This window comes from Babylonia areolata, chromosome 24 (assembly GCF_041734735.1).
Source record: "Babylonia areolata isolate BAREFJ2019XMU chromosome 24, ASM4173473v1, whole genome shotgun sequence".
Taxonomy (NCBI): Eukaryota; Metazoa; Mollusca; class Gastropoda; order Neogastropoda; family Buccinidae; genus Babylonia; species Babylonia areolata.
The window spans coordinates 8,351,611-8,367,998 of record NC_134899.1 but is presented as its reverse complement, the minus strand read 5'-3'; the positions used below and the strand labels follow the sequence as shown (position 1 = coordinate 8,367,998).

Below are 16,388 nucleotides of genomic sequence, written 5' to 3'. Positions count from 1 at the left end.
CCTGGGGGAAACATAGACCTGGGGAAACATAGGCCTGGGGGAACATGGGCCTGGGGGAAACATAGACCTGGGGGAAACATAGACCTGGGGAAACATAGACCTGGGGAAACATAGGCCTGGGGGAACATGGGCCTGGGGGAAACATAGACCTGGGGAAACATAGACCTGGGGGAACATAGGCCTGGGGGAACATGGGCCTGGGGGAAACATAGACCTGGGGAAACATAGACCTGGGGGAACATAGGCCTGGGGGAAACATGGACCTGGGGGAACATACACCTGGGGGAACATAGGCCTGGGGGAAACATGGACATGGGGGAACATACACCTGGGGGAAACATAGACCTGGGGGAACATAGACCTGGGAGAACACAGACATGTTCCCTCTATGGCATGGCATGGGAAAGGTGTGTGACTCAATCCACCCCTTCCGCTGTTTTGACCTTCCCCAACCGAAGTCAGGTGCTCATTCACACCTGGGTGGTCAGTGTAGGATAAAATCGGGTAATGTGACTTTTCCAAGTACACAACACTAGTTCGACACGGGACCTGGAACCCTGATCACTGGTGAACGAACACTGGTTCAGGTGACAGTTGCATTGCTTGGTTCTAACCTTTTGACAGTTACACGGGACAAAATGCCTACCTTGAGTGAACTACGCCATTGATAAGTTCCATGCTACACACAGTTAGTAGCGGGTTACAACCATACTAGGCTCTTGCGTCCGAGCAATGCAACTGGCTCCAGAAGTCTAACGCCTAATCCATTCTGCCACGGCGCCATATATTATATAGGCCTGCATGTATTACCGGGGCTGATCTACCTTCCCTAGAAGACATATATTATAAGACATATATTATAAGCGGCTACTCAAAAAAGCAAAATCAATCAGCCAGGACGAATCACATACAGCTTTTGGGATTTTCGAGATGCTCCCCTCTGGTCGACGGTTCAGAAGTTTAAGGACGAAAACCAATCGCTTCGCCAATAGCTTTTTCCCCAAAGCAGTCAATGCCCTGTCTCTCGAACAAATCCAGTATGATAAATAGAATTGTGCAATCAACAACCATCTACCTGAAGATCTTGCCATTAGCCTCATTCGCATGTAATATGTGGCTTCTGTTCAAACGTGTGTGTGTGTGTGTGTGTGTGTGTGTGTGTGTGTGTGTGTGTGTGTGTGAGAGAGAGAGAGAGTTAGACTAAGAGAGAGTGCATGTGTGTGTGTGTGTGTGTGTGTGTGTGTGTGTGTGTGTGTGTGTGTGTGTGCGTGCATGTGTGAGTATGCACAAGTTTTTATATTGATGTGCACTTGTATGTATCCTAATTTTTACTGTATCTCTGTTTGTGTATGATTTTCGATTTATGTTCGTACCTTGTTATGTACTATCCTTCCCCCCTAGCCCCCTCACCCCCCCCCACCCCCCAATATTCCTTGTGACCCCGGTACACTTGGTAATAAAGACATATATTCTATTCTATGTATAGATTTCCAATAACCAAATACAATCATGTACATACATGCTTTGTCCATTCCGTTACTCTGTCAATACTGTGAGACGTTTAAACAATTGATTAAATACTAATCACTAACATTCATAGTATATATTACTTTTTCACTGACATAAGTAATATTAGTTGAAATGTGTGTGTGTGTGTGTGTGTGTGTGTGTGTGTGTGTGTGTGTGTGTGTGTTTGCTTGCTTGCTCAGGCTTGCCAATTTGCAAGCATGCGCGTATGTTTACTTGATTCAAACTGATTTAAAGCCGACATAACATGACCCAGTTCAGTGTGTGTTTGAGGGTCAACATCTAATTAGTTTACAGACGCTGACAGTTTCATGGAGACCCAAGATCATATATGATAAGGCAAAGAGAAAACTGGCACTCGCACACACACACACACACACACACACACACAAAGAAAAAAAAAAGAAAGAAAAAAGATGGCGTCATCTACGCGGCACCAGTATTAGTCCATTAGTGTGGTGAAGTTACGGCGCAGTGGCTTTCATGTCGGTTTGCAGCAATGTGTATTCTGTGTCCACATTCCAATGTGCAGAAACAATGTGTATTCTGTGTCCACATTCGAATGTGCAGAAACAATGTGTATTCAGTGTCCAGATTACTTTGCTGGGTTCACCAGAACTGAAAGTGATGCGTTTGTTCACAAAACCGACTGGAATTTGTCCACGAAAGATATTCGTGTTGTGTGACAACATTTAAGGAAATTAGAATCATTTTGGTTTGTTTTGTTATTTTTCTTTGCTGCTGCATGGTCTGTGCCGTTTCATTGGCGTAATTCCCATGCTGCTCATCTCCCACTCTCCTATCCCAGCCGCTGACAGACTCGTTCTGTAACAGTCCCAGCGCCGGTGTGATGCTCCAGGGTGACCCCTCCTCCAAGTTAACCACATGGAGGCATTCCTGGGTAGGTGAAGTGGCAGTGGTGGGGAGTCAGCCCCGGATGGCTCCATGCCCTTGGAATTCAACTTTTAATCATATTAATTCGAAAGTACAAATTAATAACAAATCCGCGATGGAGCGCGCTACGCCTGTGTATGAGTATTGGAAAGCAGTTTCCTGTTACCATTTTGTATTTGTATTTCTTTTTATCACAACAGATTTCTCTGTGTGAAATTCGGGCTGCTCTCCCCAGGGAGAGCGCGTCGCTACACTACAGCGCCACCCATTTTTTTTGTATTTTTTCCTGCATGCAGTTTTATTTGTTTTTCCTATTGATGTGGATTTTTCTACAGAATTTTGCCAGGAACAACCCTTTTGTTGCCGTGGGTTCTTTTACGTGCGCTAAGTGCATGCTGCACACGGGACCTCGGTTTATCGTCTCATCCGAATGACTAGCGTCCAGACCACCACTCAAGGTCCAGTGGAGGGGGAGAAAATATCGGCGGCTGAACCATGATTCGAACCAGCGCGCTCAGATTCTCTCGCTTCCTAGGCGGACGCGTTACCTCTAGGCCATCACTCCACATTTTGTCACCACGACTCTCACTCTCTCTCATTATTTCACGTCACCTCCTTTTTCCTCTTTTGAATACTTTAATTTTGTAATGTCGTGTCTCTTCATGTATCATTTTGCCTCATACTTGTCAATGTTATTATCTTTAGTTTGGTTCCCTGAAGCACAAACTATGATATTACTGATGGAAATGGGAGGAGTGAATTTTGGGCAGCCCAATACAAATCCAGTCCTGTTCCGGAAAGAATTCCATGATGGGTCAGTGGAGGCTGGTTTCTTTTCGACCCCAGCAGTCAAGCACGGGTAATACCAAATCATATCCACACGGCCACAAGGGGAATGCATGTGGGGCCACTCAGTCCAAAACTCCACTCCACTGGGGAGTCATTTTGGGGGCAATACAAATGGCTCAGAAATATCCATTGGAGTTTTTTTGGGACATGGGATGATATCATTCTAGTTCGGCCCCAAAATGACCTCCTCAAGATTTGTCTTGATATAAAAATATGCGTGTTATAATACACGGTTTTTTTTTTTTGTAAATAGATACAATCCAGCAGAAAAGAATGTTGCTGGTTGCAGTTCACATGAAACATGTGATAGAGTGAGAAAAAAAAACCCACTCGGCCGTGAAATTACTCCAAGGGAGACGCTTGCTCTTGGCGCAGCAAGATCACCACAGGAGCCCGTGCAGCTGAAGCCAGGCGCATCGAAAGCGTGCTGTGCGCAAGGCCCGAGAAGCATCCACTGCCACGACAGCCACTCATTTGTGTCCCACATGTGGGCGAGCCTTCAGGACCGGGACCCACAACACCGATCTTCCATCTGATTTTGTTTTTCAAGCCATGGTCATCTTTGAATCCGAAGGACGAACACCACTCCAAGGTGTGTGTTCCCGTTCCTGGAGCAACCCCAGTGGAGTCAAAACGGAGCTGGGAGTCATTTTCAGACACTACACCTGCAGTCCGCATAGAGCTGAAATGTAAGGTCGCCATTAAGCCTAACACCCTGTGCCCCCTGTAGAGTGACATCGGCCGTGTGCTCTGAACTGCCTGACCTGATTCAACATCAAAAATTAAATGCAGGACCCATCAGCCAAATCCCCTGCTGATGATGACGGCAGCTTTTCACTGGTAGCGGCAAGAAACTGAGTGATCTCCCAGGTCAACATGTCCAGAGTTGTTAGTGTCTGAATCCCCGTCGTGTGTATAGGCATACGCATGCTGAAGATCAAATGCGCACGTTAAAGATTATAATCCATGTCGGTGTTCGGTGGGTTATGGTGACAAGAGCAAAATATTCAGCATGCACACACACATAAAACAGTATGGTTGCCTCAATGGCGGGAAAAGAGACGTCAAGCATGTTAGAGCCCGCTAGTACATCAGACTGAACGTGGGATTTGCAGCCCGCGAAAGAAGAAGAAGAAGTAGTAGTAGTAGTAGAAGAAGAAGAAGAAGAAGAAGAAGAAGAAGTTTCAGATTCACAAGGAGGCGTCGCTACGTTCGGACAAATCCATATACGCTACACCACATCTGCTAGGCAGATGCCTGGCGCGCTTGTCAAGCCTTGAGTGCATGCTTATATATGTGTGTACCACCACCACCACCACCACTACTATTTTATATTTGTATTTATTTTTATCACAACAGATTTCTCTGTGTGAAATTGGGGCTGCTCTCCCCAGGGAGAGCGCGTCGCTATACTACAGCGCCACCCATTTTTTGTATTTTTTTCCTGCGTGCAGTTTTTTTTTTAATATTTGTTTTTCCTATCGAAGTGGATTTTTCTACAGAATTTTGCCAGGAACAACCCTTTTGTGCTACAACCACCACCACCACCACCACAACTATTACTACTGCTGCTGTTGCTGCAGCAGCTGCTTTTGTGTTGTTACTACAACTTCTGATGCGACTACTATTCCTCCTGATGCCGCAGCCGCTACTGCATTTACCGCTGCTACTACTATCTCTGCCGCTGCTGCTGCTACCAAGTGCGTACGTTCATGTATGTACACAGACAAATACACGTGTGCGTGGTTGTTTGATCCAAACTGGTTGACACAACCCAACCCAACCCAGCCCCAGTGGCAGTTTCTGTTTGAAGTTCAATTCCAGGTTTCATGTTCCATACAGATCCGATAGATTACGCACGGCATGGAAACAACCACACTTGTGCACGCAGAAGATTTGATCACCAACATGTCCCTAGGATCAGATGTCCATTAGTAGGTATAATTATGTCAAGGAACGGCGGAGATTTCATATTAATTTTGTTTCTAACGGTGTGGTGTGATGTGGCCACAATCCATTGTGCAACTTTGTTCATTTAACCAGATCACCAGAACAGTTAACGATGTATTCTGTTTACACATCACTTAGGTCCTCAGTTCACACTTGTTACGCTTGTGACAACATGAACGGAACGACTGCACCCACCTCAATCATTCCCTTTTCTTTACGAGGGCAGGATGAAAACAGGCCGATTAGTGCATATTCCTTTCCCCTTAATAATAAAGCTTCAATTTCGATTTCGATTTCGATTTCCACCCCCAAACTTGATGTTTTGTTTCATTTTATTTTATTTTATTTTATTCTATTTTATGTTGTTTTATTTTATTTCATTTTATTTTGTCTTATTTTATTTTTACTTTATTTTTAGTCCGAGGATAACTCCCGTGCACCACTGATTTTCTGAACGACGTCCAGCAAAGAGAACAAGAGAGGAGTGTGAGGTGATGTGTGTGTGTGTGTGTGTGTGTGTGTGTGTGTGACGGGGGGCTCGGGGAGGAGTGTCCCTTACCTGGGCAGACATGTTGAGCACCTGCCAGTGCTGGTCTTCTGCTTCATCCAAATGCATGTTGAAAGGCCCAAAGGCCGTCCACGACATGATGTCCCTGTAGTGTGGACCACAGAAATTCATAACTCTCTTACTTGGTAGGAAACAAAGAAACAAAAGAAAAACGACAGCCACACACATAAACAGCACACATTGTGATAAATAAAGAGCTCACTGTTCCCCATCCGCTCGCAATCCCTCCTCCCCGCAAAAAAAAAAACAAACCCAAACCAAACAAAAAAACAACAAAAAACCAAACAAAACAAACAAACAAACAAAACACAGACAACACACACACACACACACACACACACTCAGACATGCGCACGCACACACAATTAACTACCAACCTACCAACTAACCAACCAAAAAGCAAAATCAAGGAACTAAAATTACCCAACCAATCATCCGTCCAAACAACCATCCAACAAACCAAAATACCAACCAGCCAACCAATCAAACATCAAATTAAAAAAAAGAAACTAAAACCAACCTATCGGCTGAACTACCGACCAACCAACCAACCATAAAGCAGCCAACCAACCAGCCAACCAATCAAACAGCAAATTAAAAAAAACCCAACTAAAACCAACCAATCGGCTGAACTACCGACCTAACCAACCAACCACAAAGCAGCCAACCAACCAATCAACAAACCGAACAATCATTCATCCAGCAAACGAACAAACAGAGGAAGGAACCCACCAAGCATAAGCAACCAGACAAACCAATTCAATTCAATTCAATTCAAAAACACTTTATTAATCCACATGGAAATTAACGTGTGCAATCATAGACTCGTTGTAGACACCAACATGGAAATGAACATATGTACCATACAATACACCAAAACAAGTCAGACAAAAACTCGCAGTAGCTGACTAGAACAACCCCCCCCCCACCCCCCACATGCACACGCATTTAAGACAATAAAGTATTGCACAACAATGAACACCAATAGAAAACATCCAGCAAATAAAATATAAATATTTAACCCTCACCCCATACCCCCACCCACTCACAAGGTAGTATACAACAATGTAAAAAAAAAGAGAAGAAAATCCAGCAAATAGATTGTAAAAAAATGTAAAATGCACACACACACACACACACACACGCGCGCGCGCGCGCGCGCTTAAGACAACCAACCAACAAGCAAATGAGTATCCCATGTCCTGTTCATTGACAGTGCGCTATCTATAAGCTGATAACGAAACAAGAGAACAGTGGCTAAGATTTTCATTATTTTTGACTCACTTGTGTAAACAAAATGAGTCTATGTTTTAACCCGGTGTTCGGTTGTCTGTGTGTGTGTGTGTGTGTGTCCGTGGTAAACTTTAACATTGCCATTTTCTCTGCAAATATTTTGTCAGTTGACACCAAATTAGGCATAAAAATAGGAAAATTCAGTTCTTTCCAGTCATCTTGTTTAAAACAATATTGCATCTCTGGGATGGGCACAAAAAATAAAAAAGGAGCCAAATTATATGCAAACTGCATTTACTGTTATATTTATATATTTTTTAATTCTCTAAACTTTGCACTTTCATCTGATATTCTGACACAACAACAAGAGCAGTCATTATTATCATTTTTTGTTCAAACAGGAACTTCTTTCGCTAAGCATGGAAGTTATATTTATTTTGCAAACGTTTTGGTGCAGATCTTAAAAAAAGGGAAATTAATCTGTAATTAATACTAGGGGACTTAATTTGCTTTAAACTGATCTTTCTCATCTTAAACATTACATTTTGAAATTATACTCAATACATAAAAAGTTTGCGTGTTTTACTCTCAGTGTACAGGGCTTTCACTATGTTCATTCGCCCAAGTGGTCTTTTTCGGAAAATACTAAAATCAATACGAGTGGACTTTATAGATCTATTGGCTGAGCCCTGAAGGTCATGGCAAATATTTATACACATTTAAAGTGCGTGCTCATATTCTTCGCGAACGCGAACGACGCCATTTTGTTTCACGTTGTTGACCTGCCCGTTCAATCCTATACTCAATGGACAATACACAATAACATGTGATGGAAAGTTGGAGAAGGAGACCGTTAAATATTTATGCAGAGAAAGATTTGTGAACGCCTCATCACTTACTGGATTATGCCATAAAAATATCCACAGAATCAGTCGGAATTCACAGTTAAAAAATAATAAACCATGTGAGTTAATACCCTTGAATTGATGAAACGCAAAAAATTCCAGTCTTGACTTTTCTCAAAATGAAGTCCTTTTCACTTCATATGACATTTAGAAGTACTTGTACTTGGCTCTACATGTTATTAGTTTAACAAAATGCTAAATTTTTATATCAACTTTAAAACTATAAAACTAGAATGAACATAAAAGAGAAATTGAATCGACCGTGTCAACTGGGTGTAACTAACTGAAACTTGTACATCTATCTAGATCCAGAGAAAACGGCTAAATGTTGCAGTGTGATTGCGGCGATAGCCACATCTCCTTTACCGCGGACTTAAAAAGAATTTTTTTTTTTATTGCCCTTAAAGATTTTTTGAATGCTCAAGATACACCAGAATAATATGATTTAAACAGCGTTCTCACCGCGAATACCGCAATCGATTTATCGCCCTTTAAAAAAGCATGTTTAAATATTACATTTTTGAACGTCAGTTAAGGAGCCACGACAGTGTAATGGGTAAGACAGTTTCTTCTCACCCGAACACGTGGAGTTCGAATCTGCCGATAGGACTTTTTTTCTTTTCTTTTTCTTTTAACCCGAAGCTTTACAATAACAAATACAGAACACATTTTAACGATTAGATTTTAAAAAAGTGTATCACAAGTGAGTCTTGAAGGCCTTGCCTCTCTTGTTATTTGTATGTTTTGTTGTTTGCTTTGCAGAAGACCCTGGGACATGAAACGCGTCGCATCCACGTTCAGTTTTGTGTTGAAACACATGTTCATGAATAAGTACTGCTATCTTTTTCTTTGAAAGTTCAGTTATTTTCAGTGGAAGTATCGACGAAAAAACAAACAACTATTGCCGTGCATACATATATGTATATGTCTGCATACATATATGTATTTGTACAATATATATGTATGTACACACACACACACACACACACACACACACACACACACACACACACACACATATATATAGTATACAGCTTAAAGGCAACTGAACAATGGCACCAATACATACATACACTTATCACTTGAAACGTTGATGTATTATGTGTATGGCTTTACCGTTATTTTCACCACATTGTCTTCCGCGATCAACACACAAACTGGAGACCATGGAATGGATTCGATCATCTCCTCGCTTGTAGTTTCCGTGGTTATTGATGATTCATAACATGAAAGTGTGTTTTTACGGGCTTGCTGTCACCCTGTTCAATTACAGCTTTCATTATTGATTGATCAGGACAGGAGCTTGAGACAGTGCTCAATTTCGCTTTTATATAATCCATAATGTGGTGAGAGGGGCGGTGGAGGTCGCGTGGGATTCGAACTGTTTGTCTGTCCGTCTGTTTGTCATTTTGATCTACCTAGCTACAGAACTATAGGTTTCTGTGAATTAACTACTTAGATTAGACACGCGGACTAACTCGGATGTCCGCGATGAATGTTGGGAGTGGGACGTACTGTTGCTTATTTAGGAATGAGAGCTATTTAAGATTTGATACTAGTGGTATGTCCAAAGATTTGTAAGAGAGAGAGAGAGAGAGAGAGAAAGAGAGATTTGCACTGCTAACTTGGTTAGAGCCGACTGACAGCTGCCTTTAGATGCGCATCATTCATTCAATCGCACTTTTAATCACGCGTACACATACACATGTATAATAGAGTGGTTCATATTGTCAGAGCCACTGGCCTCTCATCGAATACACTAACGGATCTTTTAGGTCTTATGTCCACCATGGACAACTTTGAAAATGCTTTTCAAAAATCGACTTTTCAGTCAAAAATTAACAGTTAATTAGTTGTTTATAAACGATAGCCGTGTATTTATTTTTATTTAATTGTAAGTAATGGAAGTGCACACGCCAGAAAACACTTCTGATTATAAGTGGTGCTCATCGCATTGGCTGAACACACCGCTGTTTGCCGAAAACAGCATCATTTTACGATGCCATCAAGAAGAAAACAATGCAAGTTCTCAAGCTGTTGTTAGCATTTAGGTGAACCATGCAGGTGGTGGTGTTGAACCAACCACTTATATAACGTGTTTGTGGAGGCCTTTTGGGCTTGTTGATTGCTGTTCTGGACAAACAAGACAGAAACCATTCCACCGTCTTTTCCCTTTTTTTCACAATGTCCTCAAGAACTGGTCTGCTCTTCTGTCTGTCTCTCTTTCTTTCTTCCCTCTCTCTCTCTCCCTCTCTCTCCCTCCCTCCCTCTCTTCCCTTCTCTCTCTGTCTGCTCTTCTCTCTCTCCCCCCTCTCTGTCTCCCCCCCACCCTCTCTCTGTCTCCTGTACCACCTCCCCCCTCTCTCTCTTTCACCAACCCCTCTCTCTCTTCCCCCCTCTCTCCCCCCCTCTCTGTCTCCTCCCCCACCCTCTCTCTGTCTCCTGTACCCCCTCCCCCTCTCTCTCTTTCACCACCACTCTCTCTCTTCCCGTCTCTCTCTGTCTGCTCTTCTCTCTCTCCCCCCTCTCTGTCTCCCCCCCACCCTCTCTTTGTCTCCTGTACCCCCTCCCCCCTCTCTCTCTTTCACCACCACTCTCTCTCTTCCCCCCCTCTCTCTCCCCCCTCTCTGTCTCCTCCCCCACCCTCTCTCTGTCTCCTGTCCCCCCCTCACCCCTCTCTCTCTTTCACTACCCCTCTCTCTCTTACCGTCTCTCTCTGTCTCCTCCCTCTCTATCTCCTCCGCCACCCTGTCTCTGTCTCCTGTTCCCCCCTCACCCCTCTCTCTCTTTCACCACCCCTCTCTCTCTTCCCGTCTCTCTCTCTCTCCCCTCTCTGTCTCCTCCGCCATCCTGTCTCTGTCTCCTGTTCCCCCTCTTCTCTCTCTCTTTCACCACCACTCTCTCTCTTACCGTCTCTCTCTCTCCCCCCTCTCTGTCTCCTCCCCCACCCTCTCTCTGTCTCCTGTCCCCCCTCACCCCTCTCTCTCTTTCACCAACCCCTCTCTCTCTTCCCCCCTTCTCTCTCTCCCCCCTCTCTGTCTCCTCCCCCACCCTCTCTCTGTCTCCTGTCCCCCCTCACCCCTCTCTCTCTTTTACCACCCCTCTCTCTCTTCCTGTCTCTCTCTGTCCCCCCTCTCTGTCTCCTCCGCCACCCTGTCTCTGTCTCCTGTTCCCCCCTCACCCCTCTCTCTCTTTCACCACCCCTCTCTCTCTTCCCGTCTCTCTCTCTCTTCCCGTCTCTCTCTCTCTCCCCTCTCTGTCTCCTCCGCCACCCTGTCTCTGTCTCCTGTTCCCCCTCTTCTCTCTCTCTTTCACCACCCCTCTCTCTCTCTTACCGTCTCTCTCTCTCCCCCCTCTCTGTCTCCTCCCCCACCCTCTCTCTGTCTCCTGTTTCCCCTCTCTCTCGCTCTCTCTCTCTCTCTCTTTCACCACCCTCTCTCTCTTACCGTCTCTCTCTCTCCCCCCTCTCTGTCTTCTCCGCCACCCTGTCTCTGTCTCCTGTCCTCCCCTCCCCCCCCTTTCTCTCTCTTTCACTACCCCTCTCTCTCTTACCGTCTCTCTCTCTCCCCCCTCTCTGTCTCCTTCGCCACCCTGTCTCTGTCTCCTGTTCCCCCTCTTCTCTCTCTCTTTCACCACCCTCTCTCTCTTACCGTCTCTCTCTCTCCCCCCTCTCTGTCTCCTCCCCCACCCTCTCTCTGTCTCCTGTCCCCCCCTCACCCCTCTCTCTCTTTTACCACCCCTCTCTCTCTTCCCGTCTCTCTCTCTCCCCCCTCTCTGTCTCATCCCCCACCCTCTCTCTGTCTCCTGTTTCCCCCTCTTCTCTCTCTCTTTCACCACCACTCTCTCTCTTACCGTCTCTCTCTCTTCCCCCCTCTCTGTCTCCTCCGCCATCCTGTCTCTGTCTCCTGTCCTTCCCTCCCCCCTCTCTCTCTCTTTTTCACTACCCCTCTCTCTCTTATACCTCTCCATGCCTGCCTACCCTAAATTACTTCTTGCTGGCCTAGCCCAGTTTCTTAATAATAATATAAAAAAAAGAAAGAAAAAGAAGATGCAAAGACACAATGACCGAGGGCAATGTTAACTCACTCAGTACGGCCAGTCCTCTCTTCTCCTCCACACAGACCCCTCGGATGTCCAGTGGGTGTCTGAATGACCCAACCTTTAGCTTCCGTCGTCAGAATTGCGGTATTCTTTGTCAAAATTCACCTCTTCAGTATAAGAGCCTTCCGCTTGCCATATTTTGATGATGGTAATTGGGGTGAAACGCTGTTAACGTCGTCTCTTTCGCCGTTCGTATGGAGAGAGTTAATATACACCCCACTTAAGCTGCATCAATTCTTTAGTTTGCTTGCCAGTGCGTGAGTTACAATTCAGTTGAGCTGGCCCACTCAAACTATGCAAATATCATTTCCACCTCCATTCCATCGCTTGGGAATTCCAAGTATAAAGCGCGAAGAACAATTACACGGAATTCTGTTCATTATATTTCCAATATAATGTGGAGTGATGGCCTAGAGGTAACGCGTCCGCCTAGGAAGCGAGAGAATCTGAGCGCGCTGGTTCGAATCACGGTTCAGCCGTCGATATTTTCTCCCCCTCCATTAGACCTTGAGTGGTGGTCTGGACGCTAGTCATTCGGATGAGACGATAAACCGAGGTCCCGTGTGCAGCATGCACTTAGTGCACGTAAAAGAACCCACGGCAACAAAAGGGTTGTTCCTGGCAAAATTCTGTAGAAAAAAATCCACTTCGATAGGAAGAACAAATAAAACTGCACGCAGGAAAAAATGCAAAAAAAAAGGGTGGCGCTGTAGTATAGCAACGCGCTCTCCCTGGTGAGAGCAGCCGGATTTTCACACAGAGAAATCTGTTGTGATAAAAAAAGAAATACAAATACAATACAAATATGGTTATCTGTCTGTGTTTTTTCCTTCTTTTTTTAAAAATTATTGTGTCTTGCTCCTGTGATGGTGGCTTTCGCAAGTCACTGGATTGCGGTTTTCCTTCTGTGGGGATGGAAGTGTCACAAAGTCATATCGTGACATCTGTCATTCGGATGTAACGATAAACCGAGGTTCCGTGCGCAGCATGCACAGAACGCATGTAAAACTACCATTGGCAACAAAAGGAGCAAAATTTCATGTGGATGAGGGGACCTTTTTACGCTGTTTTCAACAATTATTTCAAAACCTGGTTTTAATTTTACGTGGATGGATCGAGACGTGAGTGAATTGATCTTTCTTTTTCATGCTTTTTTTTAACCCATCTTTTAACATTACTTTGTGTTCTCTTCGACTGGTTTTAAGAACCGGCAGGCAGACATAACCAGCCCTGAACTGGCGTCTTTGCGTTCGTCCGGGCTACAGGTAACATGGTTTAGTTTGATTCGTCTTGGTTGGCAGGCCCTTCTCACTGCACGCGACATGGCCACACCCGGGTTCGTCCGTCACAGTTCCAGCGTTGGCAGTCCGCAGGGAACCATCGATGTTAGGTCGCCAGGAGGCCACACACCAGAGGAGACCCTGCACTGCTGCTGAGTCACTTCGGTGGTGTTCAGTGATGCCTGTTCTGGCGACGTGGCAGATAGAGCCGGTTTGGTGTTGGACTCGATGTTCGCCAGTGATCAGGGTCCCAGTTACTTTACTCAGATTTTCCACATTCCTCACAGGTTGTGAATGGGTGGGTACCTGACTTCGGTTGGGGAAGGTTAGAAACGGCAGAATGAGAGGACTGGGCCCCGCCTTCCTGTGCCAAGCCCTGGACACCGTGGATATAAGTTCGCTGCTCCGATGATGATGATGATGATGTGGATACTTATATTGTGCCTATCCTCGGTCTGAGACCAAGATTTAAGCGCTTTACAAACACAGAGTCATTTGCACAACAGGCTGCCTACCTGGGTAGAGCCGACTGACAGCTGTCACTGGGCGCTCATCATTCGTTTCCTGGGTCATTCCCATCAGGTTTCAGTCACGCACACATACACACTAATACAGACATGTAACATTTTATGTGTATGACCACTTTGTTTATGTACCCCGCCGTGTAGGCAGCCATACTCCGTTTTTGGGGGTGTGCATGCTAGGTATGCTCTTGCGGACCTGGATTACATGATCTTTAACGTGCGTGTTTGACCTTCTGCATATGTATACACAGGAAAGGAAATTCAGCAAGTCTGCACATAATTATGTTGACGTTGGAGATCGGGAATAAAAATCTCCATCCCTTACCTACCAGGCGCCGTTACCGAGATTCGAACCCGGGACCTTCATCGGATTGAAAGTCCAACGCTATAACCATTCGGCTGATGGGATCTTTAACTCACCGCAGGCTCGCCAAAGCTTTAACCACTGGGACCTTTAACTCTAACCCACCGCAGGCTCTCCAACGCTTTAACCGCTCGGCTGATGCGATCTTTCACTCTTAACTCACCGCAGGCTCTCGGCGTAGGCCACTCTGGACACGTCCATGGTGTTGATGTTGCAGATGGAGACGGCGGGGAAGGGGAGGCGGTAGGTGGGGGCGGAGGACACCATGGTCTTGTAGGGGTACTGGTAGTAGTCCTCCTGCAGCCAGTAGAACATGGCCAGGAAGACGCCCAGGCTGCTGCATACGCCCAGCAGCCACAGCAGCCTTCAGGACAGAAAGTATAAAAAAAAAAATCGTAGATAACTAAAAGGAGTTGGTGGTGGACGGGTGGGGTGGGGGGTTGGCTGTGTGTGTGTGTGTGTGTGTGTGTGGAGGGGGGAAGGGGGGGGGATGGGCGGGGGGCAGCATCATTGTGTTGTGCTGTGTTGGGTTGTGCTTGCGTTGAATTTGGTTGGGTTGGTTTGGGTTGTGTCGTGTCGTGTCGTGTCGTGTCGTGTCGTGTCGTGTCGTGTCGTGTCGTGTCGTGTTGTGTCGTGTCGTGTCGTGTCGTGTTGTGTTGTGCTATATCGTGTTGTGTTGCGTTGCGTTGTGTTGTGTCGTGTTGTGCTGTGTTGTGTCGTGTTGTGCTGTGTTGTGTTGCGTTGCGTTGCGTTGCGTTGCATTGCACTGCACTGCACTGTACTGTACTGTACTGTACTGTACTGTACTGTACTTAACTGTGCAGTATACTGTACTGTACTGTGCAGTACTTAACTGTGCAGTACTCTACTGCACTGCGCTGCGCTGTTCTGTACTATCCTGTACTGTACTGCGTTGCGTTGCGTTGTATTGGATTGTATTGTATTACATTGCGACATATTGCCGAAAACTCAACATCTACGATCGGCTTCGTGTCCACTCTGTTTACGCATACCCAGATTCAAACACTCGACTGTTGGCCGCCGTTCTTTCTCTGTCTCTGGACCTTGCAATTGGAATGACCTTCCTCTTTCGCTTCGTCAGGTCTCCGCATTCAGCTCTTTGAAGTCTGGCCTTAAAACCCACCTCTTCCCAAAATAGCCTCCCTTCCCTGCCTCTTCCTTGTCTCAGTTTCTCCAGTTTTAGAGTTATGCATGCGTGTGAATGACTGGTGCGAAAGCGCTTTAATTTGTCTCTGCACAAGATTCAGCGCTGTATAAATACCATTATTATTATTATTATTATTATTATTATTATTATTATTATTATTATTATTATTTCACGATGTATTGTATTGTATTGTATTGTAATCTATTGTATTGTATTGTCAGAATGGTTAAAACGCTAACCTGCCAATACAGTGTCCGTGAGGGTCTGGGTTCGATTCCCACTCTCGCCCTTTCTTCCACGTTTGACAGGAAAATCAAACAGAGCATCTAGTCCTTCGGTTGAGAGGCGATAAACCGAGGTCCCGTGTGCAGCACGCACTTGGCGCTTTGAAGAAAAGAACTCATGACAACATAGCGATGTCTTCTGACAACAGATCATACAGAAGAAATCCGCACTCCTATAAGTACACAACTATAAATGCATGCACTCAAGGCCTGACAAGGCACGTTTTGTATTGAATTTCGTATTTGTATTTCTTTCTTTTTTCTTTTTTTTTGTCACAGCAGACTTCTCTGTGTGAAATTCGGGCTGCTCTCCTCAGGGAGAGCGCGTCGCTACACTGCCCAGCGCCACCCATTAAAAAAAACAAACAATTCCTGCATGCAGTTTTTTTAGTTTGTTTTTTTCCTATCGAAGTGGATTTTTTCAACAGAATTTTGCCAGCGACAACCCTTTTGTTGCCGTGGGTTCTTCCACGTGAGCTAAGTGCATGCTGCACACGGGACCTCGGTTTATCGGCTCATCCGAATGACTAGCGTCCAAACCACCACTCAAGGTCTAGTGGAGGGGGAGAAAATACGGGCGACTGAGCCGTGATTCGAACCAGTGCGTTCAGATTCTCTCGCTTCCTAGGCGGACGCGTTACCTCTAGGCCATCACTCCACGTGGACAAGTGCTCCAAACCAACAAGCAACACATAGGAACATTATGAAAATCTGCTGACATCACAGTACACAGTACACACA

The 16,388-nt window shown here is 45.3% G+C and overlaps 1 protein-coding gene across 1 annotated transcript in view; it reads right to left on the bottom strand.

Moving 5' to 3' along the window:
* LOC143299156 (acid-sensing ion channel 1-like) overlaps nucleotides 1-16,388 on the bottom strand; it is a 34,100-nt gene that overhangs the window by 9,705 nt on the left and 8,007 nt on the right. Inside the window, exons 3-4 of the mRNA XM_076612286.1 lie at nucleotides 14,359-14,559; nucleotides 5,780-5,873 (exon numbers count right to left, since the gene is read on the bottom strand). Coding sequence (XP_076468401.1) covers nucleotides 5,780-5,873; nucleotides 14,359-14,559 — 295 coding nt within the window. The remainder of the gene's footprint in view (nucleotides 1-5,779; nucleotides 5,874-14,358; nucleotides 14,560-16,388) is intronic.